At 37.8% G+C, this 12,425-nt stretch overlaps 1 protein-coding gene and 1 long non-coding RNA gene across 2 annotated transcripts in view; one reads left to right on the forward strand and one right to left on the reverse strand.

The window, feature by feature from the left end:
- LAMB1 (laminin subunit beta 1) overlaps nucleotides 1–11,187 on the forward strand; it is a 76,767-nt gene extending 65,580 nt beyond the window's left edge. The window contains exons 28-34 of the mRNA XM_086396832.1: nucleotides 2,220–2,423; nucleotides 2,918–3,062; nucleotides 5,776–5,983; nucleotides 6,282–6,423; nucleotides 8,823–8,999; nucleotides 10,562–10,721; nucleotides 10,881–11,187. Of these exons, the coding sequence (XP_086252958.1) occupies nucleotides 2,220–2,423; nucleotides 2,918–3,062; nucleotides 5,776–5,983; nucleotides 6,282–6,423; nucleotides 8,823–8,999; nucleotides 10,562–10,721; nucleotides 10,881–11,017 (1,173 nt within the window). The 3' untranslated portion in view covers nucleotides 11,018–11,187. The remainder of the gene's footprint in view (nucleotides 1–2,219; nucleotides 2,424–2,917; nucleotides 3,063–5,775; nucleotides 5,984–6,281; nucleotides 6,424–8,822; nucleotides 9,000–10,561; nucleotides 10,722–10,880) is intronic.
- Nucleotides 187–10,562, reverse strand: LOC147374339 (uncharacterized). Its single transcript, XR_015162649.1, has 2 exons — nucleotides 9,381–10,562; nucleotides 187–462 (listed from the first exon to the last, which is right to left on the reverse strand). It is a non-coding gene; the product is annotated as an uncharacterized LOC147374339 (long non-coding RNA).
- Nucleotides 11,188–12,425: the final 1,238 nt, after the last annotated feature.

Genomic DNA, 12,425 nt, shown 5'->3' on the forward strand with positions numbered 1-12,425 from the left:
AATCATTCTCAGAGAGACTGCCTAAAAAAAAATAAAGGGAGCTAAAGAATTTTTTTTAATGGATAGGTTATTAGTTAAAATGTTCCTTTGTCCTAGTAACTTTACATAGTTAAGATTAACCTGAGACCAGCCTAGAAAGTAAATTTACTTTCCAGAAGCTTTTAAAAAAATAACTCTGGAGTGAAATGAAATTGAGTGACGAGTTTAATGGAAATCAGACAGAAAGCAAAAAAAAAAAAAAAAATCCAAACTAGGTTTTTCTTCCTCTTGCTCCCTTACTATTTTTCATAGAAGAATACTTATCTGAGAGAAGCTGCAGGGTGTTGTTTATAACCTTTATAAGGCTTCTGCTCTCTTGGCTTTAGAAGTAGAGGATCAGTACAAGAAGGGGTAAAGTGAATTCATGGGAGGCTGGGAGTTCAGACTTCATTACAATTTTGTCTTGGTGACAGTCTTCCGTTCCTGAAACAGACAAAAACACTGTGCTGTATTATGACAAAGTTAATTGATGCCTACAAGATTATGTTTTCATTACCTTAGGAAACTTGATAGCATCTAATGGAAAGGTAGGAGATCTCTTACCATTTGTTTAATACAGAAACAGAGGCGTAGAGAAATATGTATTCGCACCTAACATGAGACAAAGCTGCCATATGCAGGCATGAAACGCCAATTCTCTCAGTCTTTCTTCAATAGTGACTCCTTCCTTATAAATTCTAATTAAAACTAGTCATCACAAGTTTCTCCAAACTAAAATGAAAAGCAGCTAAGGATGCTAGAGTATGTCTGCTTTGCAGCAGGGGGCATCTTGGGAATAGGTGGCCTGTGGGCAGCTTCCTCCAGCTATTAAGAACGGGAGCCCTGCCTGTGCCTGCTTTCCATCAGTTGAGTGGCCTAGAAACTTGCCACCTTCTTCCCATCTCTCATTGTATGTGCCTGTTAATAATCTTGTGAGAACTCCCTTTTTAGGTTCCACACCACCACTTTTTGTGTAGAAAGATTTTTGCTCCTTTGTGTTTTTCCAGGACCTTCGGTTCTGTCTTTGTGTATATTTAGTTAGACTGATGATGTTTTCTTCCAGGCCTGCCAGGCTGATGAAATAAAACAGATCTCCTAGGGTGTTAGAATGTTTTTAGAAAGTATCCCTGAGGTCTTAAGCCTTCTTGATTAAGGCTTGTGTTCTTGTATAGCATGCAGAATAAACTTTATTTTCTGAAGATTTTTATGTGCTATAAACCAGATACATGAAAGAGTATTATTTTAAGAGATAATAAGATAATTATCACAGAACTATTAAGTTATTGAGTAGACTGTATTTTGAAAAAACTACTCTTCTTAAAAGAAGTACCAGCATGCTTTGTTTGGGAGTATTCTGTTAACTATTTTTCACTGTAGTATAGCTTTTCCCTCTTTTCAACATGAGCATTTTCCACAAAATAGCTCTAAACACAGTTTGTCTTCCTGCTCAGCCTTTTCCGTCATATAGCAAACCTGTAGTTTATCGATTTGCCATATATATTCTACAACCAAGCCTTTGGAAGTTTCTGGCAGGTGAGAGAGGAGGAGTCTGGCAGGGGCTTTGGGGGTTATTTGGAAAAATTGTACCCACCTTTATTTTCTCTCTTCCTCTCCCATGTGGAATGTTCCCCACTTCTGCTAAAAATCTAACCAACCCACTCTCCTTCCCCAGCTACAATCCTCAGTAATCTCCATCTGCTTTCTTTCTTACTTGATCTGACCTATTTTTGGCCTTTTTCCCTAGAGTTAACGTGTCTTCCTAACTAGACATAAAGTTACTAAAAGGCCTGATTATGGGTCTTTTATATCACCCTTTTTACCACAACAGTTAACAGGCTACTAGGTCCGTTCTCGATACCATTTTTTCTTTCGGTAAATTCAATCAGTTAGGAGACCTTTCAAAGGATGCATTCTTTGGCTTTCATATCAGCAGACTTCAACTGGATGGAGCAGAGCCCCTACGTATGGTATTAGGGCAGAAGGTACTGAAAGCACTGATGCAGGGTTAAATCACTATTGCCTTGGAAGGAAGCAAGCTGGCTTACCCCTAAGCTCTTTGCTCCTCTCTATCCTGAACACTTTTCCAAGCACCCTTGCCGAGGACCACCTACACACTCTCTTGGGCCACCCAGGCCCTGCACAGCTGTTGGCTACCTTGGACTCACTCTGCACCCCGTGCTTGTTCCTTGGCTTTGTTGCAGACGTGTGGAACGCCTCCAGGGGCCTCCTGTTCCGAGACAGAATGTGGCGGCCCAAACTGCAGAACTGACGAAGGAGAAAAAAAGTGTGGTGGGCCTGGCTGTGGTGGGCTGGTCACTGTTGCACACAGCGCCTGGCAGAAAGCCATGGACTTTGACCGAGATGTCCTGAGTGCCCTGGCTGAGGTGGAGCAGCTCTCCAAGATGGTAATTCAGTGGATGGCCTATTTTTGTTGGCTTTCCGTTATGGAGGACCTGAACGGGAGAAATCAATCTCAAATGCTGACTAATAAGAAAGGGCAAAAGTTTTTGTAAGATCAGGGAGATGAGGTTTTATTCATAGGTGGACTAAGAATTTGCTTATTTCTCATTATGATAATTTGAAATATCCATGTAAATAACCATTGGTCCAGGGTTATGAATACATCCAGCTTTTATTTCAATTGAGCTTGGAACCTGAGAAAAAGACTAAAGAACAACTGGGGAAAAAAACTGTATATGCTAGCCCTAGCTATGTAAGACCGCTGTATAGGAACTGATATACTGATGACTTTGTCTACACAATAGTATGGTTGAATGTGAGACATTTCTAAAACCCATGATTCCAAATATAGTTTTTCGTCATCATTTTCTGATCATTTATAGTATTCTCGTCTGTTTGAGTGACATTGTTCCATGCGTATTTTACTCCCCATATGTAGGTCTCTGAAGCAAAACTGAGGGCTGATGAGGCAAAACAGAATGCTCAAGATGTTCTGTTGAAAACCAATGCTACCAAAGAAAAAGTGGACAGGAGCAATGAGGATCTGAGAAATCTGATCAAGCAAATCAGGAACTTTTTGACCCGTAAGGAATTTTTTCGTTTTACTTTTAGATATTTCTTCCTATCTAGGAATATAAAACAAATTTTTAAGAGTACTGGAGAGGCCATAATTCAAATCTGCAGTTTTGATAAAATCAACTTCTTGCAGGGGATAAAATACTTCCAAATTTTAAAGTATTTCCATATTAGGAAATATTTTCATTTCTTAACATTTATGTTCAGTTCAGTTGCTCAGTCATGTCTCTTTGCGACCCCACGAATCGCAGCACGCCAGGCCTCCCTGTCCATCACCAACTCCCAGAGTCCACTCAAACTCATGTCCATTTAGTCGGTGATGGCATCCAGCCATCTCATCCTCTATTGTCCCCTTCTCCTCCTGCCCCCAATCCCTCCCAGCATCAGGGTCTTTTCCAATGAGTCAACTCTTCACATAAGGTGGCCAAAGTACTGGAGTTTCAGCTTCAGCATCAGTCCTTCCAATGAACACCCAGGACTGGTCTCCTTTAGGATGGACTGGTTGGATCTCCTTGCAGTTCAAGGGACTCTCAAGAGTCTTCTCTAACACCACAGTTCAAAAGCATCAATTCTTCGGCGCTCAGCTTTCTTCACAGTCCCACTCTCACATCCATACATGACCACAGGAAAAACCACAGCCTTGACTAGACGGACCTTTGATGGCAAGTAATGTCTCTGCTTTTTAATATGCTGTCTGGGTTGGTCATAACTTTCCTTCCAAGAAGTAAGCGTCTTTTAATTTCATGACTGCAGTCACCCATCTGCAGTGATTTTGGAGCCCCAAATCTGACAGTTTCCACTGTTTCCCCATCTATTTCCCATGAAGTGATGGGACCAGATGCCATGATCTTCGTTTTCTGAATGTTGAGCTTTAAGCAAACTTCTTCACTCTCTACTTTCACTTTCATCAAGAGGCTTTTGAGTTCCTCTTCACTTTCTGCCATAAGGGTGGTGTCATCTGCATATCCGAGGTTATTGATATTTCTCCCAGCAATCTTGATTCCAGCTTGTGCTTCTTCCAGCCCAGCGTTTCTCATGATGTACTCTGCATATAAGTTAAATAACTAGGGTGACAATATACAGCCTTGACGGACTTCTTTTCCTATTTGGAACCAGTCTGTTGTTCCATGTCCAGTTCTAACTGTTGCTTCCTGACCTGCATACAGAGTTCTTAGCTGTATATAAATAATCTCTAATTTATGCAGATATAAGACATACTTGATGTGATACCCTAATAGTAAGAAGTCAGACATGTACTATGAGAATTGAATTTGGAACTTGTGTTAGAGAATACATGTAATGTCATTAGAACCTTAATTATAAGGATTTTTTTTTTTTGGCATTGTCCCCAAAGCTTTGTAATCCTATTGTTTTCAGGATATTTTATTTATGATTAGATAGCTCTATGTCTTAAGCATTCTGTACAGAAATAGAAAATCTCCAGGATTTGTGGTCCAGCTCATAAATGTTGCTGGTCACAGTTTGAGTTCCATCAGTGAGGATGGTTGTGGTTGCAAGTTAAACTCTCAACTGAAATGGATGTAATCAAAACAGAGATGTCTTTTATAATACATAATCAGTTCAGTAGTAGCTCCATGATTCTGGAATCCATGCATTTCTCATCTTTCTGCTCTGTCATTTTAATTAAGCATATCAACTCTTCTCAGGCTCGCTCCTCCTCATTACAAGGTGGCTGCCAAAGTTCCACAAAGACACAATAATAGCTAATGGAAAAAAAGACCAGCTATTTCTTTATTGTATCATTTTTAAATAGAGGAAATCTTTCCCAGAAGTCTTTGAAAAGTCATTTCCATAAATCTCATTGGCCAGAAATGAGTACCATGTATAGATGTCACTGATACAGTAATTCCATACAGTAATGGGATTACTGTAATTGGCAGGCTAATCAGTATTTAACTCTGAACTGATAAGCTTACCTTAACTTACAGGTTGGTACCTGAACAAAATCAGTATTCTATTAGTAAGGAAAAAGGGAGAATAACTTAGTAATAAGGAGCCAACAGTATTTGCTAAGAAAAGTTATGGAATATTCTGTGATGGTCATCATTCAATTGTGTATTTCCCTGGGCTTTATAATTTTAATATTCTTTCAGTTTAAAAAAAAAAAGCTTAAAAATCAATGACATACTTAGAATTTAAACTCTGGTATTTATCTTTTCAGACTTGACATTTGAAACTCCTTGAAGACAACTATATTGACTCTCTTGCTTCTCTGACTGGATTCTCTAATTTCCTGAATCCAGATACTTTATTAGGGATTTCAACACTTACATCTGCATTTACAGCAGTAGTCTTTTAACTGAAAGTTTTCATTGCCTTTTAGGATCAAGTTCCAGCTTTTTACCTTTGCCTGTAGAGTGTTCTACAATCTGAACTGAACAACACTTCACTCAACTTCTACATAACATGCTCTGCCCATCCTGTCTCTCCAACCAGAGATGTTCTTTCTTCTCTCAAACCCTCTCATCCTTCAACACCCTCCAGAGTCTTCCCTGACAACCCCAGCTCGTCACCATCTCCAGTAGTATGCATTGTCTGCATTACTTTTCCTGTGTGTAGGTCTCATCTCCCCAACTCAAATTAAAAACGCTTACATAGGAAGTACCTTTGCTTGGTATAAGCCCACCAGGCTGAACACACAGTAGTAGATGACCAATATGGTTGAAAGAGTGAGCCATCTTTGCTTTTTACTTTTAACAGAAGATAGTGCTGATCTAGACAGCATTGAAGCAGTTGCTAATGAAGTCTTGAAAATGGAAATGCCTAGCACTCCACAGCAGTTACAGAACTTGACAGAAGATATTCGTGAACGAGTTGAAAGCCTTTCTCAAGTAGAGGTTATTCTACAGCAAAGTGCGGCTGACATTGCCAGAGCTGAGATATTGTTAGAAGAAGCTCAAAAAGCCAGGTATCTGAACACAGTTTTATATGCCATTTAGCGGAGCTCATTTTGTGTATCTCTTCCTCCTCCTCCTAAGTCACTTCAGTTGTGTCCGACTCTGCGACCCCATAGACGGCAGCCCACCAGGCTCCACTGTCCCTGGGATTTGTGTATCTAGCATGGAGTAGTCTTTTCTTTGATCAGTGACATTTCTCACCGAGTGACCTGTGGGAGTCTCCTGCATCACTTCAGGAAAGCTGGTCTTTAAAAGAAGACCAAGTACTTTTTTCTTGTTCACACGTATCACCCTGTTCTTTTTACTCAGCAAAAGTGCAACAGATGTTAAAGTCACTGCAGATATGGTAAGGGAAGCTCTGGAAGAAGCAGAAAAGGCCCAGATTGCAGCAGAGAAGGCAATTAAACAAGCAGACGAAGACATCCAGGGAACCCAAAACCTGCTCACTTCGGTAAGAGACTGCAGTCATTGTTGCGTATGGGAGAAACACACTCACACATACATTTGTCAGGAAAGAAGCACATCTGACCATTACCTATAAAGATTCTTACAGCTGAACATCAAAGGAGTCTTTTAATAAATCTGTACTCCCTTAGCACAGACGCTAAAAGTCTTGTTTTCTAGGGAAAAAAAGGAGCATGAAAACAAACATTAAACCCCCTTTCATTTGCATCCCCACAAAAAGCCTTATGAAAGATAAGAGTTTCCAGTTCCTTCAAGGAATAAGATTCTATTTAGTATGAAACATACTATTAATTTATATTTAGTTTTAGAACATCTCCAGATGGAGAGACAGGATGGGCAGAGCAAGCTTTTGCAGCCCAAAAGCAACTACATAGTTAAGACTAGATTTATGAGGTGATCATTCACAAAAACTTTACTAGTTTTGAAAACCACTGGAAAGCAATGAATTAAATGGTCTGCTTCTGATACCTAATTTTAGATGAATCTGATAGAGCTCTTACTTCCCAGATGGCTCAGTGGTAAAGAATCCACCTACCAATGCAGGAAACATGGGTTTGATTCCTGGGTCAGGAATATCCTCTGGAGAACCCCCTCCAGTATTCTTGCCTAGAAAATCGCATGGACAGAAGAGCCTGGCGGGCTACAGTCCATGGGGTTGCAAATGAGTCAGACATGACTTAGCAACTAAACAGCAATAGAGCTCTTACAGCTAGACAATCTGCTTTATGCAGAATACATGGGAAATTTACATGCAAAATACCCTTAGAGCCTACCAAATATTAAAGGCACTCACTAAAAAAACAATTATTCACATGGATTTAGTGCTCTAGTCTAAAAACTTAAAACTCTGAAATTAGATGCTTCTCTTACTGGCTGTCAATCCCCCTTCTCAAGACAACAACCCATCATATTTAAAACCTGGGAGATGGTTTTTCAATCTGCTTTCCCTACCATTAGTTAATATAAGCCCATCTTCCTCTATTCCATTACCCTCAGTAAAATGAAGCCAGACAGCTCCTCAGCCACTTTAAGTTTTGAATATATATATATATATATATATATATATATATATATATATATATATATATATGACCCTTTGTTTGGGCTACTTAATCAAGTTTAGAAAAATTGTATTTTCACCCCCAATCTATGTTCTAACCCTTTGCTTTATCTCTAGGTTTTTCAATCTTGTCAGTGTGCTGTTAACATGTAAATGAACTTTAAGTGACTTTTAAAAAATGACTATTTTGAAAAGCAAATTGGAAACTATTAATCAAATTGTAGATGATTGATGATGCAATTTATTTAAAGATGAAACCTTGGAAGGTAGGAAGTGTTTCAGGTAAACAGTAAGAAAGAGAAGCTCTAAACCATATTAGTGAAAGCTTGACACAAACTATTCACTTACTTACTCTAAGTGTTAGCTTCTAAGAATTCTCCCTAAGAATTGTTTTCTAACTAATGGGTGAACTCTCAAATCAAGAATCATTTGGTTTCAAACAGTTATAACTTTGAGCATATGTGTATACTGATCCATTAGTTATGACATTATTCTTCAGAGTTATTCTACAGAATAGAACCATCCTTGAAGATCATTTTTAAGGAAAAACAGGTGCTCAGTGAAACTGGTTCTTCTGTCATGGGTCAAGCTTACTTTGGCTAGCTTTAAAAAAAAAAATCAGTATTTATTGATTATACTTTGAAAAGAGATCAAACATGGACCCTCCCCAGTTGCCCAGATGAGATACTTTTACCCTAAATAATTCTTGAGTACTTACAGCTTCCAGTTGTAACTTTCCCAGATCTATGCCACATCACAATCCTATAGTAACTTTTCATAGTTTTAACATTCCAGGTTTCCAGGTCTTCATTAATTAGCTGAAAACACTCAAATTAACTTTGCAGGTAGCTCCCAAAGTGCTTTAATCTCCACTACTAGAGGTTAACATTTACAACTGATAGAAAAAAAACTAAAATTGACTGGAAGTTATGATTTCCCCACCCACATTAATTGAGAAAGTTATGTGGCTATCCCTTTGCTCACATCAACTTCCTTGTGAACACTGTGTAGCCAGTTTGCAGGTGTCCTTAAAATGCTTTCTTGGCACATCACACTGCCTGGGAGTGGTTCAGTAAGAAAAAATTTACGTAAATTTCAGCCTAGACTGTCAGAAGTACTGAAAGAATAAAATATATGAGATGCATCAGAGACTATTTTGAAGTTGGGCACTTTTTATCAGCTTTCTTCAAATTTTTAGTAATTACTTCTGTTGTTCTAGAGCAGTGGCACAGTAGCCTTTTAAATTTTTCTCTACACTTGAATTCATACCACTTGCTACCACTTCTTGAATTAACTGCTGAATATAATCTATTATATACTTTCAGATAGAGTCTGAAACAGCAGCTTCTGAGGAAACTTTGTTCAATGCCTCCCAGCGCATCAGCGAGCTAGAGAGGAATGTGGAAGAACTTAAGCGGAAAGCTGCCCAGAATTCTGGGGAGGCAGAATATATTGAAAAAGTAGTATACACTGTGAAGCAAAGTGCAGAAGATGTTAAGAAGGTAAGTAGAGCTTTGTTACTGCACAGCTGTGTGAACAAGGGAGCAAGTGCTCTCCTCCAGGCCTTCCTTGGAATGGTTATTCATCAGAAACATCTTGGGTGACCTGTTTTGAAACAGCAGTCTTTAAAGACAAAGATGGAAAAGAATGGGAATGGATATGAAAATATCCATACATGAGATGTAGGCCCTCAAATCCAAACTTGGATTAGGGTTTAGAAAAATGAAATTAATTTAACAAGCATATTGAACTTATATTTCAATTAGGAAGAGCTTTATGGCAAACAGTAAATTACCTACTCATTTGAGAAATCTTTTAAAGCGGGGTAGAAAATGCTTAAAGAATCCCTAACAGACAACAGCTAGTATAGAACCATATCTTACCTCTTCTGTGCTCATTTGGAATTAACCACCTCTTCCCTCTAACTGGAAGGTACTATATTTTGCAGAGGAAAGTCTCAAGCCCCCATTTTTCACTAGAAGCCAAGTAGTCACTGAAACACATTTAATTTCAAAATTTGTGTCAGTAAATATTTATCACTAAAGAAACCTTTTTAAACTTTCAAGGGAGTGTTGAAACTCTTAAATGAATAGTAGGAAGCTATAAACTGAATGAAATCAAGACTTTTCCTTGAAGCTACTGTAGTTTTTAGGCATTATTACAGATAACTTCCCTATACCTTAGTCAACGGTCCTCCCACTTTTTTCTGATGTCTAAATATTTGGATCTCAGCACACCTACGTTTGAGAAAATCTATTTCTCTAACTCTCCTTCCATGAATTTTCCTACAACACCTGCAAAGAAAAAGCCTGTCCCCCAGGGACCTACAGGAACTCCACCATGTCTTTGACATATTTTCATTTTAAAAAACCATGTCAGGAACAAAACTCAGTCATTTGTGGAGACATGGACGGACCCAGAGACTAATACAGAGTGAAGTAAGTCAGAAAGAGAGACAAAAACGTTGTACATTAACACATAGATGTGGAATCTGAGAAAACTGATATAGACAATCTTATTTACAAAGCAGAGAGATACAGATGTAGAGAACAAACGTATGGATACCAAAGGGGAATGGGGAGTTGGGGGTGAGGTGAATTGGGAGATTGGGATTGACATGACATATGTGTACTATTGATACTGTCTATAAAATAGGTAAGTAATGAGAACCTGCTGTATAGCAAAGAGAACTCTCTACTCAGTGCTCTGCGATGACCTAAATGGAAAAGAAATCCAAAAAATAGGAGATACACACATACATACAGCTGATTCACTTTGTTGTATGTACAGTAGAAACTAACACAACCCTGTAAAGCAACTCTATTCCAGTAATAACTGAAAAATATAGAAAATAAAAATTATGTCAATATTATATCTAATTATACCATTTCAAGTTAATGTTTTCAGTTACTTACTCTTGCGTAGCTTCAAACCTGAGTACCTGTGGTGACGGCCTTTAATTCAGAATGCTGGCTGTGCAAGTTAGCATCTATGTGATCTAATATTGCCACAATTATATTACTGACACTAACATTATTACTTTTACCAAAATGTGGAACTGCAGACTCTGGACAATGAACTTGATGAAAAGTACAAGAAAGTAGAAAATTTAATTGCCAAGAAAACTGAAGAGTCAGCAGATGCCAGAAGGAAAGCAGAAATGCTACAAAATGAAGCAAAAACACTTTTGGCTCAAGCAAACAGCAAACTGCAACTCCTGAAAGGTAGATTTTTTTTTTTAACTTATTATTAGAGTTTATTTAAAAGGTAAAGTACCATTCACTCTGTCTCAAGCACTTAGAGCCTTATAATAAAAGAGGATCAGTCTTTGATTTTGAGATCATAGTATAACTGCTCAGACCTTTTATTTTTATTTCCCACAGATTTAGAAAGAAAATATGAGGACAATCAAAAATATTTAGAAGATAAAGCTCAAGAATTAGTAAGACTGGAAGGAGAAGTTCGTTCACTCCTAAAGGATATAAGCCAGAAAGTTGCTGTTTATAGCACCTGCTTGTAACAAAGGAGGGGGAGCTGTAAGTAAAAGATGGCTGAGGTGACCAAAGCAAAATCATTACCTTTTAAAAACTGACTTAATGATCTTCAAAATAAAACTCAACCTATTTAATGTTTTTAATCACCACATTTTGTATGGAGTTAAATAAAGTACAAAGCTTTTATATAAATATATATTGAGTATATTTTTCCTGATTTAGTATTTATGAATTCCTTTAACAAAGAAGGCTATTTTCGCGGTATGCATTTATAAGCTCACTGATTGTCTACATGGAGATGCTAATTTCTGTTATGTCTATAGGCCAGTATCACTCATCTGTTTGGGTCAATATCCTCCACAAATCCACCCCCAAAAATCACCTCCCAGTTGGATTCCCAGATCGAAATTAGAAAGGAAGTACCCTAAGCTACCCTCACCATCTCAGTGGCTGCTCAGTTGATCCAAATCTACTCTAAGTACTCCTTACTCTAGAAAAGAGAACAAAAAAGCAGCAGCTTTTAGGGAAGGGTTGAAACTAGAAAGGCAATGAAACTAGAAATCAAGCACAGAAAAAGCATCAAGAAAAAAACAACTGCATGCAAACTAAACAACATCCTAATAAAAAACCAATAGGTTTAAAGAGGAAATCCAAAAGGAAATTTAAAAATACCCTGAGACAAATGACAATTAAAAAAAAACAAACATACAAATCTATGGGATGCAATAAAAGCAGTTACAGAAGTTCTTAGTGATACAGGCCTTCTTTAAGAAACAAGAAAAATCTCAAAAACACTTAACCCACAACCTAAAAGAATTAGAAAAAGAACAAACAAAACAGTCAACAGAAGGAAGGAGATAATACAAAGAAATCACTACTAATAACACAGATTTATATGCTGAGAACTATGAAATATTAATAAAGGAAATTAGTGACTCGAAATGGAAAAATATCCCAAGCTCTTGGATTGGGACAATTAATGTTAAAACGGCAATACTATCCAAAGCAATTACAGATTTAATGTGATCTCTATCAAAATTCCCAAAGAATAGCAAGGAGAGATAAGAAAGCCTTCCTCAGTGATCAACACAAAGAAATAGAGGAAAACAATAGAATGGGAAAGACTAGAGATCTCTTCAAGAAAATTAGAGATACCAAGGGAACATTTCATGCAAAGATGCGTACAATAAAGGACAGAAATGGTATGGACCTAGCAGAAGCAGAAGATATTAAGGGGTGGCAACAATACACAGAAGAACTATAAAAAAAAAATCTTCATGACCCATATAACCACGATGGTGTAATCACTCATCTACAGTCAGACATCCTGGAATGCGAAGTCAAGTAGGCCTTAAGAAGCATCACTACGAACAAAGCTAGTGGAGGTGATGGAATTCCAGTTAAGCTGTTTCAAATCTTAAAAGATGATGCTGT

Source organism: Bos grunniens, chromosome 4 (genome assembly GCF_055505025.1).
Source record: "Bos grunniens cultivar Pamir isolate PY7600 chromosome 4, Bosgru_T2T1.0, whole genome shotgun sequence".
Taxonomy (NCBI): domain Eukaryota; kingdom Metazoa; phylum Chordata; class Mammalia; order Artiodactyla; family Bovidae; genus Bos; species Bos grunniens.